The following is a 27,933-nucleotide window of genomic DNA, read 5'->3' as shown; positions in this document are numbered from 1 at the left end:
TATCAGAGTGAGATGGATTTCATCCATTTGTTCTTCCGGGAGGTTTGCCAAGAAGCGTCTGTATCACTCAGCAATATCTTCGTTTAAGTTCAAGAGAGTGGACAAGCTTGGGATACCTTCACTGAGCTGCTTACATTAACACAAATGGTTACAGATCCAACAATTTATCTGAAACCTTAATGAATCGCTTTTTTTCTGACATCAAAGCCTCAGTATATTTCATCCGAACTCTGATCTCAGCACTTCATACATTAGTCAGTAATTCACATAGCATTCCTACTCAAACTTTAGCAGAATAGTCAAAAAGTGTGTGTCTTCAAAGGTAGGTTTTTGATCTAACAAATGTCTTCGGTTTGCTGTTTTTTTTTTCCCTTGCAGCCAAGCCAACATTTAAATAAAATACTTCCAAAGATTGAGTGGATGTAACGTATATTCTGTTAGAAAAGAAGATGAGAGTGAAGTGGTGCAGTCTGTAGAAATGTTATATTCATGTTAATGTTCTATTCATACATTGGTTCTGCCTGTAGCAAATATTTGTAATTTCAACCTGATAGTAGACATCTGTGAAATCACGTTTTTTTTTAATATATTGACTTTACCGTATGAGAAAATGTGAATGATAATAGGAACAGAGGGGGCAATGTGATGAGCCATTTTGAAATGACATCCCTTACTTAGTTTGACATTGTATGGACTGCCAATGACCGGACCGCCAGTGATGACCCTTCAAGTAAAGAGTTCCTTCAAATCAATCAGGTATCATAATTCAATCATTCAAACTCTCTGTCTCTCTGTTTCCAGGAAGTGGGTGTAGTGCAGTGGGTCGGGCATTGCCAGGGCTCATAGGCGCCACTGGTCCCTCAACGATGATGAAACCATTCCTGTCATTTCCTGTCGAGACAACATCACCAGTTGGACTTTTCCCAAACTTCAACACGGTATGACAGGGTGTTGTAGCTGCCGGCAGTGCAAGACCGGCTGCGATAAAGAAAAATGTCACTCTGTCAGCATCAATCTGTCATCACTGTTCAGACTATCCTGAGCAGCATGCTGACCTCTGACCTCTGTCTGACTCCTGTAGATGGACCCGGTGCAGAAGGCTGTCATCAACCACACCTTTGGTGTTACCTTGGTACCCAAGAAGAAACAGGTCATCTCATGTAACGTCTGCCAGCTGAGGTTCAACTCTGATGTGAGTGTCTATGTTTGTGTTTCTATGTGTGTGAGTGTGTGTAGTTTTAACTTGTAGATGTGATTCTTCATCCTCTTCAAGACGGTTTGATTATGTTTTGCTACTGGGATCAACGTCCATCTACAGCCTGGTCTGTCCACTATCCAACAGCTCCAAAGATTGCTCCAATACTTAAATGTCTTCTTTTTATATTCACATTCTACCCTAACCCTCAATGAATACGATACAGAATGTGAATCAGTCCTGAAGATGTTTAAAGGTAAATTTTGTTCTATTCTAACTGAGCTAGACTAGTTTGCCATTTGAGAAGAAGACGGAGAAGAAGATTTCATAAAATTCTTAATTTACTTTATTATTGGCAAATGTTGCGTGTTAGCTAGCAAGCCAAAAAAGTCAATAACATTAGGTCTTATTGGCAAGCAATGTCAGCTAATATGAGCGTAGCAGGACCTTATAAATGCATTACAGGCATGCCAGGAAAGTTAAAAAATATGTTCTTATGATTCCTAATGCAGACTGTTATAGCGTGCTTTACAAGGCTTGTTTGTGAGTCTGCTTTTGTGTTTTCCTCCAGGTGTTCCTAGCAGCAATTATAGCAGGTATATAATTATGTGTAACCCATACCCGTCTATATTAACACAGTGCTGTGTAAACGACACTCAGCTCATTCACCTAATGACTGCTGAGAGGTAACAAGCTGCCTCGTCAGTGACATGCCAATCACACATGACTAATGTATAAGAGCTGGTAAAATTATTCATGAGTTAACATGAAAACAGGAATCACTGTTGAGGAGAGGAGGGCAGCAAGAGCGGGCAACATTTTCTCAGTCTAATAAGCTGAATAAAAGTTGAGTCATGGAGCTTCCAGACAGCCACATGAGGACACTGTTAACCTGGAGGTTTGTTACAGTGAACTGACACACTGTTACTCTGGGCTTGGTACATCTATTATGATGGTAATGGTAACAGATTATCCCATCATAATAATAGGATGATCTGAACAGTTAATACGCTGCATCACAATTCAGGCTGCATATTTCAAATATATATATGTGTATATATATATATATATATATATATATATATATATATATATATATATATATATATATATATATATATGTACCAACGCAGGAGCACTCAAATTCCTGTGGTTGATGTACATGCCGATTGACTCAGTACACCTAAGACCCCATGTCAACTTGGCATTAGCATGTAATATGTATCTAGATATCTTATCTGGGTGAAGTCACAAATGAAAATACAGATGTGAATGCACACAGATTACTGCAAACACAATTACTGCAAACACATTACTGCCATGAACCATATCACTGGAGGTGATATGGTTCATGGCAAAGAAAGGATAAATTGCAATGGCTTTGGTCAGACTGAAGAGGTCGGTGTGAGGAGGTCGGAGTGTTTTCACAGCTCAGACACAGCAGAAAACAGACATTACCAGGTTTACCTGTGTGACCAATTACAGGTGGACTAGGGCAGGATACATAATAATGGGAGTCTGTCTTCTTGAGCTGATGATTGCGCCCTCTGCTGTTTAAACAGAACAATAGAATGACAAGGAGAGTGAATACAATGCATTTATACTGATTTCCTTGCTAAGATCAATGAGATTTAAACGTGATATGTTGGTAGATAATGTCCAAGTCCCATGGCAGTATCGCAACATTTTTTTATTGTGATATTGTGAAATTTAGCATATCATTACATCCCTAAAAGACAGCAAAGACGACAGTTAAAGTTGGAAAGATATAGAACTGATACAGAAGAGAGTGTGGGGAGATATCACTGATTCTGACTACTATGATGTATACAAAACACACTGTTGTGATCACTGTAGTTTATGTCATTCATATGAGTTTACCTTGTCTGAAGTTGATAAAGAGTTATCTTTTTGAAGGAGAATCCATTTACACTTTTAGGTTTGTTTACAAGTGTTTAGGAGTACTACTGAATATGAGAAAAAACATTGTGAAGCCTTTGTGCCTCTGAAGTTGTGTGAAATCTGACAAATGTCTTCAAGAGTTGTCACTTGAGTCAGCCTCAGTTGGCGCTAAAGACTACATGTCTGAAAGTGGAGAGAAAACTCTCGAGTTAGACAGAAGTGAGTTTACCAGACCTCTGTAGCCGACTCCTCATCTCTGCTTTAGGCTAGCGGCTTGAAGTTACATTTGCTGCTACTGGGATAAAAGACACATTCTCCAACTCAATCGCTTGTAGTCGAGCTGCATTCTTGATGACAGGCTCCAGTTATTGATAACGCAGGAAATGAATGAAAAAGAGAAAAAAGTTAGCGTAACTGTCCATGAGTCTTACAATATTATGCTCTAGCAGTGGAGTACTCTTTTCACAACATGGATAGCAAACTCAAGGAATATGTTTTAACAATTTTAAAGGCTGTTAAAACGAACCCCTCCACGAGAATCTCAGAAGCTTGTCTCAAGTGAAAACAGCACTTTTATTCTGACATGAACAAGTGCAAATAGAAAAAGAAATCTTCTGTCTCTTTGTCTCTTTTTCAGTCCCAGGCAGAAGCTCATTACAGAGGCAGCCGTCACGCCAAGAAGCTCAAGTCTCAGGAGAACAAGGCCAAGCCTAAGCTGTCCATCTCTGCAGAGTCCAATGGGGGCAGCACAAGTCCTGCCCCTCCTGCCTCAGTCAACAGCAGCACCAGTCAGCACACAGGTAGATTTTATTCACTGCTAACACTGATCTGAGCGCTGTTACTGATGATGTTTTCATTCAGGGCTCTTTGTGCTTGCGTACAATTGTTTTCATGTCTTCCTCCTCTTTTTTCTTCTCCCCCTCTTTTTCCCCTTGCTCATACTCTCTCCAGAACTCTTACCCAGCCTCATTGAATCCTCCCCTCCTCTGAAACCCCTCCTCTTCCCCTCCTCCTCCCCTCTCTCCTCCTCTCCATCCTCCAGCAGAGAAGGGAGTGAGCCTCCCCCCTCCAGTCCCCCCTCTGCTACCCCGGCCCCGGGCCTCCTCTCTTCCTCCCCCTCCCCTTCTTCCAAAGCCTCTCCTCCGCCCGCTCCTCCTGCTTCCTCCCAGGCCTCCTCCCAGGATGCTCCTCTCTCGGCGGAGTCGGAGGAGGAGAAGGCGAAGAAGCTGCTGTACTGCTCCTTGTGTAAAGTCGCCGTCAACTCCCTGTCTCAGCTGGAGGCTCATAATGCAGGTTAGATGGGCTAAGGGGGTGATTAATGTTTAAGGACAAATCTGCTGGGTGAAAAAAGAAGATGTATTTTAAAAGAGTTTAAAGTCCAACCTGGGACAGTGGAGAACCATGTATAGGTTGCCCATGGTAGTGTATATGGAGTCCTCAGCAGCTGCTTGTGGCCCTTTGGGATCTATAGCTGCAACACTACACACTAAAGTTGGTTTCTGGGTGTTTGCAGGGTCAAAGCACAAGACAATGCTGGAGGCTCGGAGCGGCGCCGGGCCAATCAAGGCCTACCCTCGACCCGGTGCCAAGCTGAAGAACGGCACCACCTCCACTCTCAAGGGCTCCGGCCTGCAGAACAAAACCTTCCACTGCCAGATCTGCGATGTCCACGTCAACTCTGAGATCCAGCTGAAGCAGGTACAAACACAGCGGGCACATACAGAACAGCCTAAATTCAACCGAGATGAGGTAGCTGGTTGTGACCAAACTCCCCAGTTTCACGTGAGAACCAAAATATTGAACGCTTGACTTGAAATGCATGGCCTTCGCCCATAGAGTCACTGGATTTGGCCCCAGTAACCCCCGCTCCACCTTGAAAAAGGTGATATAAAAGCGGTAACATCACCCGCAACCCGCATGGATAAAGCGGAAGAAAACGAAACGAAACGAAACTTGAAATGCAGCTTTTGATTTTATTTATTTTTTTCATTTTACTCTATAAGCTGATGTTTCAACAACATTTATGTTTCCATATCTATTTTTTTATTTTTAACTCTTTAGGTGATTCGAAATTATTGTTAAGTTTCTCTAACTTCTTAACTTTCTCTATTTCCCTATTGATTACGGTTTAGTTTAGCACAGTACAACTAATTGTACTCAATATGTTTAATACAGCATTTCCAAAGCAGGTTGTATGGGTCCATTGTGTAGTAAAGGTATACTAATTCAGAAATAAAGAAAAACATGATTTCTCCTGATTCCTCCATGCTGGCATACTGTCTCACTGTAACGGCATACTGGGACCCTCAATAGAATGGAGCCATGTTATGTTAACAGTAACAGCTGTGAAAACATCTGCTGTAACAAAGGGTTACATGAGATATAAGCCCAGTCTGAAATTGCTCCCTCATCATTACTCTTCACATATATTCTCTTTTGCGTCAGCATTGCCAGCTGTGTATGCTTCTATAGAATGCATTGAATTGTTGGATGACCTGTTGTTAATGTAACATACTGGAATTATATCTAAACTGTATAGTGGATACAACACTAGATTAAAATGTTGGACAGTAAATAGCATTCAGTGCATAGTGAACAGGAAGTGATAAAAGACGTAGTAGGGATGTTATGTTTTGTTTTGTTTTGTATTTATACTTTTATATTTGTCTATTGTATTTGTTTGTTTTTTTTTTCTTACAAAACCGAAATAAACACACTAAACTAAACTAAACAATTAAACTAGTGGATGTGATGATAATGCGAGAAGAGAAGAGGAATGAAGATCTAAAAAAAGAGGTGACAGATTCCTCACAGGCTATGATGTGCTCAGATTTTGCTGCTTTTCACTCAACAAATCATTATTGAATTTTGCTTTAGTCTTATGGTGTGCCGAATGCTTTGTATTTCATTTTCATTTTAACAAAAGCAACTGTAAGCTTGCTCTGTTATTCCCCCTTGAGTTACAGGCTTCTCTGTCCTTAGCTTAGTTCTCAGTGTGTCATTGTGTTTGTTGTTATTGCTGTTGTTGCAGCACATCTCCAGCAGGAGGCACAAGGACAGAGTGGCGGGAAAACCCAGCAAGCCCAAATACAGCCCTTATAACAAACAGCAGCGCAGCTCCCTCACCGTGAGTATCCCTCTACTGCCCTCTCTCACATTTACATTCAAATTTACTTTATTGAGGTGAATAAGCATGAACAGTATTGCCCTGATCAATGAGTGCATCAGCACAATAGATACATGACAGTATAAATCAATAATGGTCAACTGTAACAAGTCATTTCACAATGAGTTATTATGCGTTGCTGAATTACTTAATTTTTAGATTCATTCACTTTTTCATAACTCTCTTGTCCTTGTTTCCTTTCCCTACCTCCCCTCCTCTTCTCTTGTTGTTCCCTTTCTTCTCTGCTCTCCACTTCCTCCCTCTCAAGTCTCACCTCACTTTTCCTCGTTTCCTCTCTCCTCAGAAGGAGTTGGCGAAGCCCTCCCTCTCTCCCTCCTTCCTCTCCGCCCCCTTCCCTCCTCCGCCCACCTCCCTCACCTCCTCCATCTCGCTCCCTCCCTGCTCTCTCTCCTCTTCCCCCCTGCTCACCACCACCGCCTCGCCCCTCACCCCGACCATTTCTCTGCATCCTCGCCCTCCAGCCTCCTCGCCCCTTTTCACTGCCTCCTTCCTGCGTCCGGCTCCTGGACCAATCAGAACGAGCCAGGGATCGATTCTCTTCACACCCTACTGATGGCAGAGTCAGCGGCGGGGAGTCTAACTCGTGACCTTTGACCTCTGTCCTCCACTTTGTTGGCGCTGTGGGGGCAGAAGAGTCCAGAAGAAACAGCTCTGCCATCGTGGCTGCAGGGATTCAAAACCCGACTGAGGCTTTGAAAAAGAGATGAGAGTTCAGGACCTCCTCTTCCTCCTTTTGTCTGGATCAGACCACACAGATCCTGGAGAACCTGGGATTTTTCTAATATCTGGTCATGGTAAAGTCCTCGAAAAATAGAAAGCAATAAGTGGTCCAGAAAAAAATCTGAAAGCAGCTATTTTGTCCTCCACATATGTCATTTTGATTCAAGTGATTCAAAGCATCCAACTAAAAGAAGAATAAGTGTTCAACTTGTGCATGAAACCAGAGAAAATACTTACAGGTCTCTTTTCTTTGACCTTTTTTTTGTTTTTTGTTTTTTTTTTTACCAAGAAGAACCCCAAAGTACCTCGTCATTACTGACAAATGACTCTTTGTGGCAGCCCAAATCTACTGATAAAGCTCTTTTTAATATATTTGTTTGACTGAATTAACATGAACAAAACCCGGACTAAAGGTCTCGACCAGATACCTGAACGTGCTCCTGCTTAAAACACTGACGAGTGCCAGAACGTTTGCAGCCCTTTGAGGCAGCTGGAGTCAGAGCTCGGTTTCAGGTCCGGTTGTCAGAGTTTGGAGGGGGCTGGTTCTGTCACGACACAGTTCCCGCTCTTCCTCTCGCTGGAGGAGCTAACCAGCACAAACCTGATGTCAGAGAACTCAGCAGACGTCCTCCGTCATGAACAAATACTACTGCAGATGTCTTCAGGTCAACGCTGGACTGTTCTCCTTTAGAGCTCCCTGTGCTCATGCTCGGTTTGTTCCTTGCATTTGCTATTGAAAACAAATGAGTGGAAGGCAACATGCGACCCTCTTGCACGGGGGAATCAAATCCTCCAAAAACATCTAATTCCAGTGAAAAAGAGTATTTCCTGCACAAACTTTTCTTCTCTGCATTAAAAAAAGCGCAATGTTACGATCACAAAGACCTTTCTCAAGACATAACACTCTCAAAGTGACACACTGCTTCAAAGGATAGCTCCACTAACCTTACACATTAAAGTGTGTACTAATGCTTTTGTGAAATAAGCTGTAAAAAAAACCTTTTTCAACTCAAGAGGAAGCTGCATGTAATCTGTTATATTGCCTCCAATGATGTTGCTCAGTGCGTAAATTGCATTGTGGGTATTATAAGCAGCAGGTTTTTAAAGGGAAGAACAATGCGTGGAATGAGTCCCTGGTTCTGCAGTATAGTTTTTGATAATTTAGTTGTGAACTGCCCATAATGTCTCCAGCAGTGTTGTAGGAGTGCAGTGCAGACCAGTGGCCTGCTGTTGAAACCTGGCCACTGCATTACCACAGTGCAACTTAGCCACTGGGTGACATCACTGGAGGCAGTTTAACAGATGACATGCAGCTTCCTCAAGAGCCCCAGAAAGTTTTATAATACTTTTTTCACAAATTCAGTAGTATACCCCAAAACATGTTAACATACTTGAATGTGTAAAACTAATGGATTGATTGTTCCCCTTTGTTAGTCTGTCTCTCCATTCTGACTTCCCGGCACAGTCTGTTGGTCTCAAACCTTTAAATCTGGATCATAAACGTCCTTTTTTTTTAAAAGGCTCTGTATTTTCATAAAACAGCTACCTGCTGTAGGTTTAAGCAAATCTTATTAAAATGGGAGGGGAAAGGACATTGGTTGGGAGCCATTTTCAGTTTGACTTCCAAAGAAAGTTGTTGTGATGATCTGTATGGACCGTTGGCGTGGTTTCAACCTGATCGGCTGACTGCTCGTGTTTTAGGTCAGGGTGGTTAATTTGGGACAGTTTGTTGCTCATTCTAGAGCTCCCACTGACTCAACTTGCTATATGTTTGGAACCTGAATTTACAAAGACATGAACTCCTCCTCCTTACATCTGATGTCCACACTTCTGCCTGCACCTGTTGTCTCCACTGCCGGTGTGTTAGAGACTCATTCTGCACTTGGGACTGGGTTACTTCCCGCTTTTACAGTGAAAAAGGCCTTTTCCTCCTGACTGCTGCCTGCAATGAACATCTGGTCGTCAGCTGGTTTTGTTTCAAGTCAACCTTCCTGCTGTAACTGAGTCTGACCAGAACTGTCTGGAGTTTAAAGCGTCTGAGCAGAACGTTTAGGGTTCATGGACAGTGACTCACAAAAGAGTCGGAGAAACTTTTTAAGGCTTCGAACACATCACTGGAACTTATTTCAAAAACCTGCAACAGCAAAGGAACGTTTTCCTTGAATAAGCTTGTTCACTTTCCATGAGCAAAAGAAAAGTGTGTGTGTGTGTGTGTGTGTGTGTCTGTCTGGTTGCTTTTTCTGTGTTTTAATAATTTATTTTACAGTGTATGTTGTAAATATGTAACCGAAGCTTTTTCATGACTTTCAAACAACCCCGTTATTTGCCTGTCGATCCAACTCATTGGTCTAGAGACAGATATCTCATATTGACACAAGATGCCACCCTCAGGATCAACATCACACTCAGCAAGACTCTGAGAACAGCTCAACAAATAGCGTGTAATGTGTGACTAAACAGTCTCTAAACATACAGTGATAAGAGCTTTATCCTGAGCTTTTAACTACATCTCTTTATCAGTGAATTTTATGGCTCAGGTTTCATTGCTTGACTTATTTGTTAAGCATAATTACAGGTGGTCATATATGATGATAAGAAGCTCAGTCCTTGTCGAAAGATGAACTCTCACACCTCACAAATGTCCCCGTCGTTCCCTCTTCAGCCATCCACTGACTCCTATGCTTTGACCACTGACCCCAGCTTGAGTTCATTGTGAGTACGCAATGTGGTTGAGGCTTAAAAAAAAAAAAAAAAGAGCATACATTGACCCTTGAATTGGCGTTATTTTCTCTCACAAACTGATGATGGGTCAGGAGCTCATATCCAAACTCAAGATCAATGAACACTGGAGCTTCTGTGGGGCATCAGCAAGACTCCCAGCTGTTTGTCTGGTGCTCTCAACAAGCTAACAGATGTCATTGCTGTAGAAGATTAGGTTTAATTGGCGTTTTTAGACTTCTGTGCAATGCGAACAAAATGACGGATGTTCGATGGTTGTGAAAAAAAGGGCTTCAGAGAACCGGGAGAAACCATTAAAAAATCCACTCAAAGTCATGAATTGATTAATTTAACAATTATTTCAATCTTAAAGAATCATTAAGGGCATCCCCTCATTTATGAGTCGTCGTCCATGGTGATGTAAGAGGGCTGTTTTTAAGTCTTGTCCACTCAATCTGTGACCCTCCAGAGTCTGAAGGCTCTTCTCTGATTAGATGGAAACAATGTGAACTAATCATATTTTCAGATAAGCCCTTCAATCAAAGGAGCAGTTGTAAGATATGGCCAGAATTTCCAATTTAAAACAAACTAACAATATCAACACAATGTAAAGAAACAACATTCTTGACATTCTACACCCTAAAATCAGTGCAAAAGAAGGATTGAGTGTCGAATGTAATGAGAGGCTCAAATACTATGGACAAGAGAAATAAATGCAGCAAGAAAATTATTGTAAATTATTGTTAAACAGGGGAATGCTTACTGTTTGTGTATATTTGCTCATTTTCGTTTTGTTGTGAAGGACCTTTAAAAAAACTAAAATTTTTGTAAATACGAGAACATTTTCATACTCCGCTTTAGTTAGATGCAGTACAAAGCAGTTTTTAGAACTTACATTCATTGATCTTGTGTACAAAACATTTACAGATGGGCTGCGCAAAAGTTATTTGTTCTCAAGCAATAATCTCCAATAGAGATTTGTTTACATCACATATTTGGTATGTCGCACTACAAAGTCTTCATTTAAACATTTGTGGTTTGACACTACTCTCACTTCGGTCACCTTTACCAGAAATGAGTGTTAAAGAACATCACGGCAAAGTTATGCCAATGAAAACACATTTGCTCTTGAACACAATCAGGGACACTGTGTGGACAGACTTTAAATATTAGATAAGAGAAATCTAAAATAATAATACAAGCAGAAGTACTAAGTAAATCTGTCATTTGGCTGATTTCATCATCAGTTAATTGTGAAAGTGATTTTTCCTCCTGGCGTTGTTTTCTATGGTTTCAAGTGGTCAGTATTTTCCTGTCTTGTCTTCCTGCCTCCTCCTGAATAACTTGAATCATCTCGGTCTTCCAATAATGATCAAACAGGTGTATGGACATTGTGTGTGTGTTTGTGTTTATCTATGCAGTATTTGGTCTCACAGTGCAGTAACTCTATATTTCATCAACATGTGACTGTAAAAAAGAAGAAAAAAGTGTCAAATCCATGTTGATGAAGCTGATTAACCACCGCTAAGGCTGAGCTGTTCAATTTGAACTTCCTCCTCTGTCCGATGATGTCACCATGATGCAATAATGTACAGATCAGCTGCTGCTTTTCTATCTCCGCTTCGCTTCCTTATCGGCAATACAGAGGCCTGAGGATCTGGGTACTGGGGCCGAGTTGCAATACTGGAATGAGACGAAAGGGGATGTTTAAACTGAATTGTTGTTTATCGATGATTCGATGCAAACTTGTCACTTTCGTCCAAACCGTTGCGATGTTTCTGTCATAAAGTGACATTGTGAGCGTGTGTGCGAGTGTGTATGTGTGTATTTTCTCCATGTTTGAAATGAACCTCTGCCGTCTGATTGCTTCCAAAATAAAAGCACATTTTCCATTAAACCAGAAGACATGCAAACGGTGAACATTTTCAGCGTTTAAAGGAGCAGTTCACCCAAACTGCGGCACACCAAGACCTGGCATCACACAGGGGCTTGTACATCGATACAGAGCGTGCACAGCTGGCAAAATCACAGGGGAGAGACATTCAACAGTCCCCTCGGTCACTTGATCCGGGCTCCAGGCCTGTGCACACCGGATGCCACTCTGCACCAGAGAGTTGTCTTTAAAACATCTGGTACATTCAAGTTAATTGTTAACTGCAAGTAGTTCAGTTGGAAAGTTATTTGTGCCAGCGGCTATTGAGGTGTCAGAGGTGATCCTGTATGGAGACAGGGTGAATTGATACATTGGATAGCCAAGATGTTTAGACCTTAAAGAAGATATTTCCTTTTGATCAGAGCCGAGAGCAGCAGTGTTCAAGAAGCAACACTTCCTGCTTCAGAGAACCTGAGCCCGCTCCTGCGTGTAAAGCATTTATTCTCTGGGCTTGTTGTTTTATTTTTTATGATGACAATTATAATGATGCAAATATGCAAAGGTAAACTTTTCAGGTTGAGATTATTTCTCTCCTCATCATTTCATTTCTGTAACTTTGTTTTATTTGTTTTAATTAAAAAACTGCGAAACGTCCGACATCAGTCTTCCGTTATTTACAAAAAAGATATTGGCTTGTTGGACTTTTTTATTGATTGGAAAACTGGTGAATCAGTTACTTCACGATCAGATCAACTACTGCTTCAATTAAGCCAACAAGAATACATTAAATAACTTGATATTACCATTTCGAGTGACAGCCTTGAGACGTCACCACTTGAGAAAATTCAAATATGAGGGGAATTATTGGTGGTGGTTTTGGCGATGGATGGGGTAAAATGCAAATAACTTACATGCAAATATTTGCTTCCAGTCACAGCATCCCTTAGTGCAAGCAAGAAATAAAATGTTTTGAAACAATGACGTCCTCCTCCTAGGCTGACGGGGCAATATGGCAGATATGAATTATTCTCCGTTAAACAGGAAGTTGCTGTAACTCGACTGTGCAGGGTTGAATTTGCAACAGTCCCACCGTGAAGACATTTAGATGTCAATGTTTGCTTACTATCACAGCGCTAGTGGCAACAGGAAATGACATGTTAATCTGCCTCTATGTGCCTCTGCTAGAAGATTGACAAAATCCACCTCCAATTTGGACAGAATATCCCCAAAACCTTGATGACGGTATGAAGTGAAGGTTGTTGGTTCTTATTGGACACCGATGCAGCAGTAAGGCATTTTTCACCATCAAACAGGAAGTGGTTATAACTATAAAACTACACAGGAGGCAAAGTCATTGCACCACCTCCTGGCAACAGGAAGTAAGCCAGTTGTGACAATCACTCTTTTATTTACCTTCATTTTCATGGTGCACTCTAGTCTTCATATACTCACACCTAACATATAATTACTGAGTGTTCGCTAACATCTAGCGAACAGATTTACATTGTGATCAATTCAAACTGTATGTTTTCAGAGCTTTAGTTTACTCTCAAACCTCACCAGGCCAATTTAGTCCAAATCATCAAGTTTACCTTTTAAAGGGACACCGTGTTTCTTACTGCCCTCCTCTCTGTCCATTTCTGATAAGACGGGTTGTTTTTTCTCAACATGAAGAGTTGTAACAAGTTGTTGCAACACAGACTTGGTGGAGGTTGAGCTCATTTGACTTGCCTGGCATAAAGGAGCCCCGGACAGATCCTACATAGAGAAGGTGACACTGCTGATTTTGAACAGTATATGTGTTTAGAGAGATTAAACATTTGTACTTAGTGCAGCACGTATAGGTGGAAGAATTGAAGTTGTAGTCGTTGTCCTCAATGTAGGTTTTTGTTCTATTGTACTGAAGCAGGTGGAAGATAAAAATAAGGTAGAATCGAGTAGAACACAGTCCAGTAAAATGCAGGACTATGAGGTGTCAGTGGCGTTCCTGGGGACCTGGGGCCCGTTCCAGAGGAGAGTCTTCTTCCTGCTCTGTGTCACCTGCGTTCCATCTGGATATCAAACCCTGTCCGTGATGTTCCTGCTCGCCAGTCCCTCACACCACTGCCACATCCCAACCCACAGCAACCTGAGCCAGGACTGGATCCAGGCGAGCATCCCCACACAGGTCAGTATTAGAGGTATACTATTCAGAATTTTCCTTAAGATTTTATACGTGTCAGTCATATAAAAATAATATCCCTCAATCACCTGTTATGGCCTCCTAGGTGTGTAGCATGTCTATCTACAGAGACCTTGCCTATTTGTCTTATTGTTTTGCTGTGTTCAGGACATCTGTGGGCGTCACGGAGGCGTTTTTATGGATAAAACTTGCCGAGCTGATAAATACTAGTGACTACTGCAGAGTCATTAGACAGCAGAATGAATGTAGATTATGACCTTTCCCGTTGAAGGCAAAAGCCAGATGTTAGTGGGATTCAAGTCAAGTGTAAAAGGGGTATTAAAGGTTTACGCCACCAGTTTTACATACATTACAGTGTGTTGACAGATCTTGGGGATTACAACCGCATATGTCAAAAAGCCCCTTATTGGGCTCCAGACTAAGCTGCCTGGTGGCTACATAACCCAAAATGCAACTTAACCACTGACTGACATCAGACATTAGTGATCATTCCTGTGACCGTAATGAGTCATGACTTCAAATTAAACTCTCAAAACTCTTATGAATCCAAAGATTTATGTTACCAAAATATCTCTCACCTCATCTCCCAAAGCATGTTAGGGGTCTAAATAGCGAGTTTCATCACAATACAATATTAATTCGATTCTTGAATACATTTTTTCACTTTGCATCGATGCTATCGGAATGTTGCTCATTGAATCGCTAAATCGATCCAGATCTATGTATTGTTACGCCCCTAAAACACATGTCGCTGAAATCTGTCACACTAAAGCTGGTTTGACCTAAAAACATCTGGACAATGGGAAAGATAAATATAATGAATAGCTGCAGAAAATGAAACTGAAACATCCGACAAACTACTGACACTACGATCTCCCCCTCAACAGAAAGTGTTGACTCCCTGACAGATTTAAGATAAGACGGTGGCGTGTTCATTAAACACTTTGAAAACATGTTACACACACAGCCTTGAGAGGATAACAACGTGAGCTGTGATGGGAAACTGCCCCCCTGCACCCTCCTTCTTCTAGTAATTCACAATCTGCAGACTGTGTTTCTAAGAACTGATGAGGGATACATCAGACATTTGACCAGAGGCTTTGTACACAGCTTCAAGATCATCTGAACTAAAAGAAAACCCCTTAGTCACAGCCTGGCCTGAACAAACTGGTTCTGCTGCAGGGACTTCGAGCTGTATTGACGTTCTGGAGAAAACTGGACTGCACTGGAAGCTTTTACCTGGTTTGATCATTTACTGGACATACTGTTTCTTTTCCTGTTCTGTGGCACTAAATAATGAAAAAGTTAAAAACTGACAGCGTCTCTTATGTAAGGAAAGCATCAGCATGAATAACTTTCTCCAAATCTGCAAATGACAGGAAAACACTTCCCTGTATATTTTTTTTATCTTGTGTGCACACGATTTGAAAAAAGGACTGACTGATCCTTTAATCCCTTTTAAAACTCAATCAATTCAATTCAGTTGAGTTCATGAGACTTATATGGCGATACATGTTGTGTTGGGAATGATTCTTCTCCTTACATTTCTGTATGAGTTTTGCGTTGAAGCACACTCCACCGTTTTTGAGCGTGTTCAGCTCCAGGTTGTTCTGACCTTGTCGGCTCTTCAACTCATCAGTGCCAAAAAACAGGTATTTTGACTGGGCTTAAGCCCTGTTTCTGACAATTAACCGCAGGGTTGCGCGCTGGTGTAGGAGACATTCCATGGCCTGTTTGAGAAGATTCCAGAAGATGGAAACACTTTGCCAGCCACCATTAAAAAAACAGAGAAGAAAAAACAGAATCGTTGCTGTCTGGGATGTGGCAGATGGCTGCTGTGGTGCCTTCAAACTTCAGGAGCGAAACAGATGGGACAGTTGAGCTGATTTCACATGTGATACATTTGAAGACCGCATTTTTTTTCAGCACCAGCTTTTTTAATCATGCTGTGTGTAAAATCTCACCAGGACATTTTGTTAAATATAGTCTCAATAATCAGTAACCTTTGTAAAAGACACAGTGTTTATCCTTGCCCTGCTCTTTGTCCATTTCTGACCTTATGAGGAGTTGTGACAAGGAGGAGGAGGAAAGGTCAATCTCTGTTGTCTTGTCAGGGATAAAGGAGGTGTGAAGCCCCATAAAGATCCGGCAGAGAGAGGCTTGGCATTGCTGCAACAGGAGTATAAAGGGCATTTGTGTACAGAGAGACTAAATACTTCTACTTTTTGCTGTTTTTATAGGTGGGAGAATTGTATCTGTAGTTATATTTAGAGTAACAGTTTTTGGTACGTATTGGTGTAATATACATTTTGTTCTTTGTTTAACATCTATTGTAATAACAGTAACATATGTTAGCCACACTAAATAGATTGAGGAATCGACTGTGGGTGTAAAGTAAAAAAAAAACCTTGAATAAAATAAAGTGGAATAGAGTCCAGTAAAATGCAGGACTACGAGGTGTCCGTGGCGTTCCTGGGGACCTGGGGCCCGTTCCAGAGGAGAGTCTTCTTCCTGCTCTGTGTCACCTGCATTCCATTTGGATATCAAACCCTGTCTGTGATTTTCCTGCTGGCCAGTCCCTCACACCACTGCCACATCCCAGCCTATAGCAACCTGAGCCAGGACTGGATCCAGGCGAGCATCCCCACACAGGTCAGAACTAGCTGGATTTGGATCCAGGCCTGTTCAAGAGGAATAACTGTGAAAGTAGCTAACAAAATAATCATTAAATGTGACAATTAAGACTATTTATTCAACACCTGTTTTTAGCAATGTACCTTTTTATTTTATTTTTTACAAAATCAAAAAAAACTTTTTAACCCTTAAAGTGACTTTTTTGAAAAAACCCAAAAAACCAAAAAAAACCCTCAGTGCATTAACTACTACTTGAATAAGAAAGGGATTGCTAAGAATCCGCAGAAGATTTCCAGCTGACATTGCAGTTCCTCTCAGCTCTATGGAGTGTTTTACTTTCTTTCAGCTCACTGTTTTGGTTTTAACAAAACTTGATTTTTATTGTCATGCCACACTCCAGCCTCAGTATAAACAGTTAAATAGTCTTCACTGCAGTGAATAAATGTAAGAGGAGTGTAAAATTTGGGATAACATGTTCGGTGCAAGAGGATTCTCTGTTTACTTTAAAGTCGTGCATGTGATCCTGCTTTCTTTTAAGAGAATTATGGATTATAATGGTGCAGAATTATGGTTTCATGTCTTGTGTTTCATTCGTAGCTCTCCATCAAACAATCAGAGTAAAAGTTGACCTGAATATTTATTGTAATTACACTGGTGTTATTGGTTTGATAGTTAGTTGGGAATCTTTTATTTTGGAAAACTTTTGGACAGTTGTCCCTTCTTTAGCCTGATGGATGAATTACAGCTTTGTGAAGCGAACCAGATCTTACTGCTCTATTTGTTTCAGTTAGGGGTTTCGGGGTGGAGTTTATTTGTGAAATAACCCTGCACCAATGTAATTTCATGTTTAAATGTGGACTGGGTTTAAGCTTAGCAGCACTAAATGACTCTTATTCTCAGACCTAATGTCTGTAAACATCACATGGTGTGGCAACATATCCCCTCTGCTTTGAACTGTCTACTTTGAATTTAACCTATGTATGAAATGTGTTGGGTAAATAAAATTGTCTTGGCTTGAATGCAATTCATGCTACACTTATTAATCTCACTGTTCACATATATGGAACTGGATTTAGTGCAGACAGTAAAATCTGGGCCCAATGATAAAAAAGTGTAGCTTTCACAAAGTACAACTCGGTCGACTTTGTTGATAAAAAGCCATTGAAGAGAATCGGGTCATTCGGAAATCACTTTAAATTACTTTATTTTCTCATTCCCATCTCGTTACATAATGACACTCTGTGTTTCCCAACTCTTCAACTCTGTCCCAAAGTGTCAGTTTTTGATGCGTTGGGAAATCCAACTCTAACTAATAACTCAGTTGCAAGGTAAGGTAAGTTTTCAGTAAAATCAAATTAACAACTTGATAAAGGACTCCCCTACTGTTTGCAGCATCAGTTGAACTTTTAAAATGTCTTTTAAGTACATCAATTACAGAACCTCCGAGTGTGCCATGCAGCACAAGTTTAAATAAATGATTGACAAAAATCAATCATTTTTGGTTTCCTGGTCAGCAGGTGGCAGAGCAGCCAGAGAGGAGCAGTTGTAGCCGGTACATGCTGGACCAGGTGCAAAACCTGTCTACACTTGGAAGTCTGGAATTGGTCCACAACCTGTCCACACTTGGATCGAGTCCAGAGATCCTCCTCTCCAGTCTGAAGCAGGAGGGCTGTAAAGATGGATGGAACTACAGTACCGAGTACTACCATTCCACCGTAGTGACTGAGGTACACCCCCACCCCTGTCCGCCCCCTTGTGACTGTTTGGACTACATCATGTTAAATACAAATTCAGACTTGTCTGAACAGTTTCTGTTGTCAAACATTAAGAGGAGGGACCTCATTCCAAGAGGAAGCTCAAATGAGAAACTGACCATGACTGGATTGAGGTCTCCTGCATCTGTTATCTCACTCTATGATGTAATGCTACAACTTATGTTGAGCAAGAGCTGCAGCAACTGAACTTGTGTCTTTAACTTTATTTCCGATTTTCCAATAAAGGGTGTCTGGCATTGACATAAATACCTGAATATAACCATGATAGCAAACATCAACCGGCCTGGAGGGTGTGTGTGTGTCTGTGTGTGTTCAGTTTTGTCTCTGACCAAAGTTCGCACTCACCAGATATTCCTTCTGATGTCCTGCAGTGTCTTTTCTTGTTGCCATCTTCGCTTTGTGCACTCATGAGGAAAATTTCCCCTCAATTTAGAATTATAGCACATGGTGGACCTCCACAGGTTGAGAGCTGAATGAGGTTCTACAGTCAGAAAATGTCAGGAACAGCAGAAAGTCTTCATACATAGAGTTTGAGTCGTAGGAAACAGACACTCAAGAAAACAAGGAGGGCTCAAATATCATGAAAACTTGGCGGTAAGGCACAGGCCGAGGAGATCACAACAATCACACCCCCAACACACTGTGATTTATGTACTTGTAATCCTTTGAGGTATTAGGTCTGTTTCCATTTGTAAGGCATATCATCCCTGAGTAAGTAAACTTATGGCATAAGAACAGCTCAGGAGGACAAAACAGTCCAGAGGCAAGCTGAAGCCACAGCCCCAGCTAAACCCAAGCAACTTGGGGGCTGTTTATACAGGAGGACACCTGCTGGAGGACCACACTCTGAAGAGCTGGACACCACGGACCTGGCTTGGAGGCACTGGAGGAATCAGTGCCCGAGAATGTTCTGAGCAGCGCTGGAGGACCAGGCTCTAAGGCAAGAGTCTCATTTGTCATCTTGTCGGAGGGCCGTTTCAGCAATCAAGAAATAGAAGAAAGCGCAATATTTCTGAAAATGTTCCACTATTAACATGATAATACAAAAGTGCAAGCAATATTACTTATAAAAAATGCAAACAGAAGCATACCTCTATCTGTGGATGCTGGTGGACTGGGCTCAGAGGGAGAACCAATCAGCTCAAGCAGGAAACATGAATTCAGAAACTTGGGCAGAAGACTGAGAAGAACAAACTGACTCAGGATAATCAAGTACAAGAAGAGAAAAATCAAGCTAAGACAGACCGGGTCGAAGGAATCGCCCAATCGGCCCGACTGCTGGTAACCAGGGGAACCGTTTCTTTTGGGCCTATTGTCAGTGTTTTCCAACTGTCATATCATTCCAGGTGTCATTCCCCTACATGCTTTGTATTTCAGTGTCTATGTGTCTTTTGGGAATGTCTGCTGCAGAATTTGAATATGTCCCTTGTCTTCCAGTTTAACCTGGTGTGCAGCGACCAGTGGAAACAGCCTCTGACCTCTCTCGTCTTCTTTCTCGGAGGACTGAGCGGATGCTTCATCTCCGGACGGATCTCTGACCGGTACTTTTTTCAGTTTCAGTTCAAACTAGCCACACCTCTCAGCTACAATGGAGTTATCAGAGGCAGAACGTTTAGCCAAAGTATGCCCGACAGTTAGCGGTCAGCTGACCAAACACTGACTGAAAGAGATGTCGGTCTGGTACAGTCTGTGAAAAAAGGACATTCATGGTGAATACTCAACAACGTAATTTTGATGTTTTGCTAGCTGAACGATTTAATGTTTATCCTAGAATCTAGAAACCTTCACCATGTACATACCCTGCACATTCAAAAACACAAAGCTGTCATGGCTTGCTGGTAACATGGACAACCATCATGCGACTAGGCACCAACAGTATCTTCCTACTTAAGTGTCTGTCCACTTACCATAATACAGTATGTTGCTGTCGTGGCTGACACCATTCTGTTGTATTCTTGTACCTCAGGTTCGGTAGGAAGCCAGTACTGTTTGGCTCTGTTGCTATTGTAAGTGTCTTCAGCGGCGCCCAGGCCTTCGCTCCTTCCTGGCCGGTCTTTACCGCGCTCTACTTCATGATTGGCCTGGGCCAGCTCTCCGGCTACATAGCTGTGTTTGTACTAGGTATGTGTTTCTCGTTTTGATCATACTGTAACAGCTGACTTTTATCCTCCTCTCCACTGGTCGTGAACAGTAGTGTTGTTGTTCTGTTGTTGACCTCAGTGGAGTCTCGCTGGAGGACATAATAAGACTGTCCATACCCATGACACATGTGAAATCCGTCTTCTGTAAGTTTTGGCTTGGGATAGACAGCCAGTGCGTTTAACCCCTGTGGAGAATTTTGTTTTGCTGACAGGGCAAAGAGATTTTTCTTAATAATGCAGAAGAATGATTGTCAGCTTGTTATCCTTGAGTGATTGTCATTGTACATTTGTCAACCTTTCACTATCTTGGATGATGTATTAATACTTAAAGAGCTGTCTTAGCTGTATTTTATTTTTGTTCAACAGTCTGACAACAGAAACAGGTGCATGAGGACGCTTCTTTTAATTCTCTGACACAGTTTTTTTTTTTTTTTTTTTGCACAGGTTCAGAGACCCTGACCGGTTCGACTAGAGTTTTCTTTTCTAACCTGGCCTTGCCTTTTGTCTTCGTGTTTGCTATTATGCTGCTGCCTGCTACTGCCTACCTGGTCAGGGAATGGAGATATCTGTCACTGTTCATGGCTGTGCCAGGCCTGGCCTGTATCCCTCTCTGGTGGTGAGATGGTCTCAGTACACTCAAGATATACCTTCGTATTGTGTCAAGTTATCATTCAGGAATTTATGCAAACTACTTTAGAACACATTCAGTCAGACAAAAGAATCAAAACAATAGTAGAGTAAAAAAACTTTGTTGCATGAGCACTCTATCTACTGTCTACCTTAAGATTAAATAATTGTTGCTGTGCTAACTCTAAATGACTGAGAATGGGTATATAACGCACAGATGAATGAAGCAGATTGATCTAGAGTCCTCCCCCATTTCCACCAAAATAATGTTTAACTGTAAACGTCTATCGGTCCACCAGGCTGGTTCCAGAGTCCTCACGCTGGTTGGTGTCTCGTGGCCGTTTGCAGGATGCAGAGACCCTGCTGAGGTCAGCAGCTCTGGAGAATCAAGTGGAAGCTCCACGTGTCATCTTCCTCTCAAGCAATGTAAGTAACCTCTAACCTCAGCCTTGATCTACACACTAACTGAGAGCGGCTATTGTAATGCAGCGTCTGTCCTTCCCCAGGTTGAAAGAACAACAAGCGAGAAGGACGAGTCCCTGAGCTTCCTGGATCTGCTGAGGACCGCAAACATTCGATATATCACACTTATGCTGTGGCTCATCTGGTGAGTTCAAATACCTTTACACCACAGTTTTCCCTGCAATCCAGGAACTTCCTTCTTTCTAGCACGGCATGGTCCATTAGTTCATTCTTCCAGAGCAACTGCCAGTTTTATTTTTTTCAATTTACTGTAGATGTTCATTGTCCCCACTTACCCCAGTGACCCTCCGTCACTTCCTCAAGACCACCATCAAGACAATATTTTTCTCTTATTGCGATAACGTCACCATTTAATGTTGAGATTGACATTCCTCTTCTCAGAGGATTAACTCTTTAGTTAAAATGGCCTTGTGACCTCTCTTCTGGCACCACCCTCATGACAAACCATCATCAGTGTGTTGTTCTCTCTGCCCAACACTGTTTTGCTCCCTTCTTTTCCAAAGGTTTTCTGCTGGCATAAACTATTTTGGACTGTCATTCAACATATCTATTCTCTCTGGCAACCCCTACCTAAACTACTTCCTGATGTCAGTCGTTGAGCTCCCAGCATACGCTGCCAGCTGGCTGGCGGCACGCAGTTTTCCTCGTCGTCTGTCCTTTATCAGCCTCGCCCTGCTGGGGGCAATAGCTCTGCTCCTCATCCAGATAACTCTGCACGGTAAGACAAGCTAGCTGCACACCGCTGTTTTTTTTCTTTATGCTTTTATATAAAGATTCATCTTATTGAAAAAAATATTGAGACAGTGAATCAGTTTCAACAATATTGATTTTATTAGTGACTTGAGCTATGCCCGACAAGGAACATATGCAGTTTACAAAGAGAAGGGTTGCAGATTCACCATCGAAATTCAAAGGAGGACAGAGATGCCTCTTATTACAACTCAGTGATTGTGGATTTCAGTTGTAGTGAGCAAGCACTGGGTAGTTAAGCAAAAGCTAACTCCTTGGGTTGGCTGAAAACTCTGTCTCCAGCTGACAGATCTGTCCTTGTAAACAGTTTAGGCTTACATACGATGTAATCTAAATGTTTCCGTCTTCATAAAACATTTGCAAAGTGTTTTTTAAAGTATTTTCAATCTGGCATCGTTGACATTATTGTTAACTCTGTAGTCGTCCTTTTTCCCGCTTTTGAAGGCGTCCTGCTGGGTTTTTTTTGTTGGCACCATCTGCTGATTCAGTGGAGTAATGTGAAACCGTTAGCGAGACTGTGTTCTCACTATAGACTGTCCTGTATGTAGTGTAACGTGGTGTAATAGTGGACAGAGCTTTCAGCTGAAAAGTTAAGGCAATGTGGAAGTGCCTTTTACCTGCCCTCTTTCTCTGGGGCAACTCCACTGGTTCCAAAAAGAAGACAAATGGTGTTAAAGCTTAAACAAAAATAACACTACCTCTCACTTGATTTAATCCGTCAGTTTTTTCACTTTTACAACAATAAAAGGCTTTGAACAAATGTATTCGGCAAATGTCATAGTATCCAAGGAATACGTTTGGCTGGAGTTTCTTCAGTGGAAATCTGCCAGATCCAATGAATGCGCAGGACCGAGCAAATAATGTTTCCCTGAAACAGTAGCATCTCGGCTCTGACACCGGGGCTATGTCAGTCCTGAACAGGGATTTTACTTGCAGTTCCAGAAAATGATGTAGTTAGCTATTGCTCTTGAACTTTAAAATCAACACTGACATCCTACTGTAACTTATGTTAGTGGTCAGGCATGCTAGTGGCTGCAGTTTATGTGAGAGAAGATAAACACACTGAAGGGTCTATTCCTTGCAATTACATTTGGGTGATTTTGAAAAGACTAACATCAAGACGCCACCCTCCTCGCTCTTTCTATACAAAATGCCTCTTTTATTTCTGCCCCATGCACACCACACATGTTGAGGGATGCGAAACTTGACAGGCCTGCAGTGCCAAGTCATGGCATGATTGGGCAGTAGCTATTCGGGGAGAGCTTTTTGTGAACAGTGAATTGCTTCGTAGATTGTTTTCAGTGCTTCCAAAATGCTTTGTTTCTCCCATCACTAGCTTAAAGCCCTATACTCCTGCCTGCAGGTCATCCAGCTTTCACCCTATCGCTGGTGCTGCTGAGTAAATTTGGTATCGTGGCCAGCACTGGGTTGTTGTACGTATTCACCGGTGAGCTGTTTCCCACAGTCATCAGGAACACAGCGATGTCGTCTTCTGCCATGTTCTCCAGAGTGGGGTCCTCTGTTTCTTCATACCTGCTGCAGCTGGGTGAGTTCCTTTACTTTATACATCACGCTGCAGCCAGTGTGTGTGTTTTGACAGTTGGGTTCTTGTAGGAGGGCCACTTCAGAGTTCAAGCGCTGCAAGAAAGCGCAATATTTCTGAAAGTTTAGTTTTTGTATTTCCATTATTAAGATAATAATACACGAGGAGGGAGTCACATTTTACTTTTAGCGTGGAGAAAGTTAGGAGAGTTTAATAGCGGACGATTAGTTGTCGAGGCAAAAATTCCTATTCGTTAATTCTTAGGATATACACTCAGTGATAATAGGGACCCTGATAACGTTAATGGGGGAAAAGGAGTTGTTACCTCACTGAGAAACTGGAGGTCTATCTCCTGTCACCTGCAGCTTCTCCATTCTCGTTCATGACTCCCACAGACTCCCAGACGTATCTAAAATCGAGCTGCTGTCTACAAATGCCGAAAAATGGCATCTGTTTTGCTCTGTAGAGGCATTTTTGGCAGGACCCCTGAACTATGTCATGCTTCAGGAGGCAGATCTGATTTGCGGTCTGGTTTTGTCTCCAGTTGTGTTGAGTGAGTTCCTGCCGTGGATCGTCGTGGGTTCTCTGTCGCTGTTCAGTGTTCTGCTCTGCCTCTTCCTGCCTGAGACCCTCAGACAGCCGCTGCCCGACACCATCCAGCAGATGGGGCTCGTACAGCGGTCAGTCACATAAACAGTTCACTGTGTGTATGTGTGTGTGTGTGTGTGTGTGTGTGTATAAAAGGTGTTCAATACATGTATGAGCGAGTTTTTATTAACCAAACTCAGCGCAGTAAGATCAGTTTTTGTTTGCTGAGAGCAGTGTTGTCAGCTGTTTACTCTATGATAAATAATAGGATGCTAAGCTATCAACCCTATGAGCAATGCTTGTGTATGCCTAGTTTTCTACTTAACTGAGCATGAGGATGCTGAGGATGACCGTCCTCTCAGTATGAACAGTGGTGCATAAACTGAAGGGCATTTAAGTGGTGACGCAATCATTTAACATGTGAACAAACTATATATGTTGATGAAGGTTCTCATCTAGGTCATGGCAATTCTAAGTGCTGAATCGTAGGCAACTGGACGTGTAGAGAGGTGCACCGTCTTCAATAAACTCAAACACGTCCAGTTACCTACGATACAGCACTTAGAATATTAAATATAGCTTCAAAACATGAATGAAAGACAAATATACCAAATAAAAAAATATAGAACAAGATGTTATGTACACTTGATAATAGGATTTAAAAAGAAACTGTGTGCGTACAGCCCGAATAATGCAGCTCTTTTCATCTTACCTCCAGGTTCAGGTGGCCACGGGTCTCCACGCCACTTCCAAAGAAATCAGCGAAAGACCAGACTTCTGCACCCGAGATCATCTGTACAACTCATCTATAAGACTCCTGACGGACGACAAAGGGAAAAAAACAAACTATGGACGACATAAAAACCACCGTAAAAACAACATTTTTTATCCGAAAATGGGATTTTATTCTATTTTGACAGGATTGTGTTGTTGTTAATGACTTGAGAACTCAAGGACCTGCAGAGCTTCCAATGATGCATTCATTGACACCCTAGGAATAGTCACAACCATTTATTGCATTTCCATACAGCATGAACAAAAAAGATCTGTTGCAAATGTTCACTTAAAGATATGGACTCACATAAAGGCTGTGTTTTTTCATTATAGCTAAAGGAGAAACGGAAGTCAGCGTAACTTTGAAAGGGACATTTAAAAATCACACAGCACTTTACTTTGCTTGCTGTAGGTGTAGTTTACTGGGTTTACTCCCGTGGATTAAAAAGAATGGCTGTTAGAGAAGATGAACATGACATGACAGTCAGTCTTAGCGTGCATATGATAAATATGATAGATTGAAATGTAAAATATGAGTGGAAGGAGAAAAATCATTAACCAATTCTCTGTACAGTCTTCATTAGAGCTTTCAGTTTACTACTGTAGCAGCAGGAGCAATGCTAAATTATAAGACTTAGAGTTGGCAATACAGACATATATTTTTTGTTATGTATATAAATAATGTATTGATCATTTTCTTCGAATAAAATATCAATGTGTATATAATGACGTGATGATTTCTTTAAGTCGATTCTTTCAAGTTGATTCTGATGTTGGTTTGTTGTTTGTTGACGTGTGTTTTCATAAAGTTTATTGATTTAATTTGACAGTAAAACTCACCCTGACCGTCGGATTTTGCAGTTTCTTCGGGCACATGAACACGTCAGTGGTCTGAACGGAACAGGGCGTGGCTTGTCTACATGTTGCTCCGCCGCAGGATTCAGGACTTTGTTTTGTAAAATGTTTTATAAGGATTTTTCTTCAAGAACTTCAAATACATATAATTCATACAAGTTCAAAATTCCGATCCATTCTCAGGACTCCAGCTCTATGAAGGTTTTTTTTTTTTTTTTTTTTTTTTTTTTTTTTTTTTTTTTACCGCACAAGGGGATGGGGCCTCCAAAGTAAAAGCATTGAAAATACGCGTTTTTAGAAAAAAATAAAATAATTTAAAGACAATACTCAAACATTTATTCTCCAAAGCAATCTTTGAACATGTAGCGTATTTGGACATAAAAAGTAAAGTACTTGGTGGCCGTGGTGATGCTTTTGGATGATATTACTTCAATCCAGCAGGTGGTTGACATGAATGGGGTTGTAAGCTGTGGGGCCAAAGAGCGCTCTCTCTGATCTGTGTGAGATACTATATCACAGAAGCAGGAGAACTACTCATAGGAGTACTATGGCTCTTTGTCCTTTCTGAAAGTGGCGAGTCTGCAGTATCTGCTGGAATGGATTCTCAGAGCTCTGTTGGTGGAGCAGCCGTGCATCTCTTGCAGTTCCCTGCTCCCAGTGGACCTTACATGTGCACTGTGTAATAAAAACTCTACACATAACCTATTTCTCATTTTGGTGTCCACCAACTTGGCAATTTTTCATACCCATATTTATTATCTATAACACTGCCACACTGTTCATAATTACACTGTTTACATGTGTACATATGTATGTACAGGTCTATCTCTATTTCTTACCTTTTTACTAGACTGTTCATTTAGTACTATTATTATTGCTAACTGTTAAATTTAACTGTCCATTGGCTGCTGTGACACACACATTTCCCTGTTTGCAAGACTGATTAAGGAATTCTGATTCTGGTTCCTCTGCCTCTATGTACTTGGAGTAGTCAATAATGTACTGTTTGCAGTCAACTCAAACAGATGACATGCCACAACCTCAAATGGTGACTCAAGTGTCACTTTTGGGTGGAGTGGCTGTCGGGGTAGCATCTTTTGAATATCAGCGCCAACAAGAATAACACTTGTTGGCGCTTCAGACTGCACAATTTATGCATACCATCCATCTCCAGTCAGCACAGCCAGAGCTGCACTCTGGATAGAGTGTCTAGCCCATGTCCTTGGTTCTCCTTTACTTTATTGTGAGGTTGTACATGCACCAGTGGAGTCGAAGGCCCATTCTCTGGGTGAACATGGGGGCAGACAGCAGTGGCTTCTTGAACATAACTTCCAGGGGGTTTGTGATCACTGTGTTCTAAAGGTGTTGCTGTGGAAAAATGGAGAGCATGTCATGTCATCCCAGAGGATGATCCAATGACTTTGGTGACCCCCTGACTTTTCCACTAGCGCCATGAAGTTGAAATCTGTGGTTCAGAGTGAAACATCTCAACATCTGTTGGATGGATTGCCATGCAATTTGATGCAGCAGTATAGACTTTGTTAGCTTTGGGGACTTTTCCTCAGGTCAGTATCTCCATCTCCAATGCTTTAGTTTATCCAGCAGTTTATGTACAGACCATCGCAGCCACACAGGACCTCTGTAGTGCAAATGTAAACACTAGTCGTGTTTCAGTTCAGTGGTAGAAAATGATCAAGTACCGTAACTCGACTAGTGTCCAATTTTAAGGTAATTGTGCTTGTTAATTTAAAGATCCAACCAGTTAATAAATAGGAGGTATTATACATATACATATGGCCTGGTATGCAAAATTAGCCCCTTAACTAAACTAAACTTTACTCAATAAGAAAAAGAAAATAAATATATACAAATATGATACATTTCTACAAAATAAACAACACATGGTAAATATAATGTGTGTATTTATATATATATATATATATATATATATATATATATATATATATATATATATATATATATATA

The 27,933-nt window shown here is 41.4% G+C and overlaps 2 protein-coding genes and 1 long non-coding RNA gene across 10 annotated transcripts in view; 2 read left to right on the top strand and 1 right to left on the bottom strand.

Moving 5' to 3' along the window:
• Window positions 1-12,249, top strand: part of znf385b (zinc finger protein 385B) — a 57,183-nt gene extending 44,934 nt beyond the window's left edge. For 2 of the 4 annotated variants that reach the window (XM_030428673.1, XM_030428676.1), the window contains 7 exons: window positions 802-938; window positions 1,082-1,192; window positions 3,735-3,897; window positions 4,049-4,390; window positions 4,611-4,795; window positions 6,129-6,224; window positions 6,532-12,249. In XM_030428673.1, coding sequence (XP_030284533.1) covers window positions 802-938; window positions 1,082-1,192; window positions 3,735-3,897; window positions 4,049-4,390; window positions 4,611-4,795; window positions 6,129-6,224; window positions 6,532-6,837 — 1,340 coding nt within the window. In that variant the 3' untranslated portion in view covers window positions 6,838-12,249. The remainder of the gene's footprint in view (window positions 1-801; window positions 939-1,081; window positions 1,193-3,734; window positions 3,898-4,048; window positions 4,391-4,610; window positions 4,796-6,128; window positions 6,225-6,531) is intronic. The other 2 variants (XM_030428675.1, XM_030428674.1) reach the window with 2 other exon arrangements.
• Window positions 12,250-12,359: 110 nt separating this feature from the next.
• LOC115588239 (solute carrier family 22 member 5-like) lies at window positions 12,360-25,818 on the top strand. Of its 5 annotated transcripts, none has more exons than XM_030428678.1 (11): window positions 12,360-13,762; window positions 17,929-18,138; window positions 19,624-19,727; window positions 20,153-20,307; window positions 20,772-20,943; window positions 21,254-21,380; window positions 21,461-21,561; window positions 21,941-22,155; window positions 23,551-23,733; window positions 24,275-24,410; window positions 25,037-25,818. In XM_030428678.1, the coding sequence occupies exons 1-11, from the start codon at window positions 13,553-13,555 to the stop codon at window positions 25,128-25,130; spliced, it is 1,707 nt and encodes a 568-aa protein (XP_030284538.1). In that variant the 5' UTR covers window positions 12,360-13,552; the 3' UTR covers window positions 25,131-25,818. The 5 variants fall into 5 exon arrangements, with proteins under 5 accessions (XP_030284538.1, XP_030284537.1, XP_030284542.1 ...); XM_030428677.1 differs by having other exon boundaries at window positions 17,926-18,138; XM_030428680.1 differs by lacking the exon at window positions 12,360-13,762 and adding an exon at window positions 14,029-16,429.
• Window positions 23,723-26,142, bottom strand: LOC115588240 (uncharacterized). The gene is made up of 3 exons (XR_003985295.1): window positions 25,933-26,142; window positions 25,031-25,135; window positions 23,723-23,825 (listed from the first exon to the last, which is right to left on the bottom strand). It is a non-coding gene; the product is annotated as an uncharacterized LOC115588240 (long non-coding RNA).
• Window positions 26,143-27,933: the final 1,791 nt, after the last annotated feature.

This window comes from Sparus aurata, chromosome 9 (genome assembly GCF_900880675.1).
Source record: "Sparus aurata chromosome 9, fSpaAur1.1, whole genome shotgun sequence".
NCBI classification, from domain to species: Eukaryota; Metazoa; Chordata; class Actinopteri; order Spariformes; family Sparidae; genus Sparus; species Sparus aurata.
This window is presented reverse-complemented; position numbering and strand designations above follow the sequence as displayed.

Bases quoted from the DNA above. Each gene is read 5' to 3' on its own strand.
- LOC115588239 (XM_030428677.1), top strand. From the start codon at position 13,553: ATGCAGGACTATGAGGTGTCAGTGGCGTTCCTGGGGACCTGGGGCCCG. The intron at 20,308-20,771 runs GTATGTGTTTCT...TTTTTTGCACAG, and splicing joins CATAGCTGTGTTTGTACTAG to GTTCAGAGACCCTGACCGGT. The intron at 22,156-23,550 runs GTAAGACAAGCT...TCCTGCCTGCAG, and splicing joins CATCCAGATAACTCTGCACG to GTCATCCAGCTTTCACCCTA.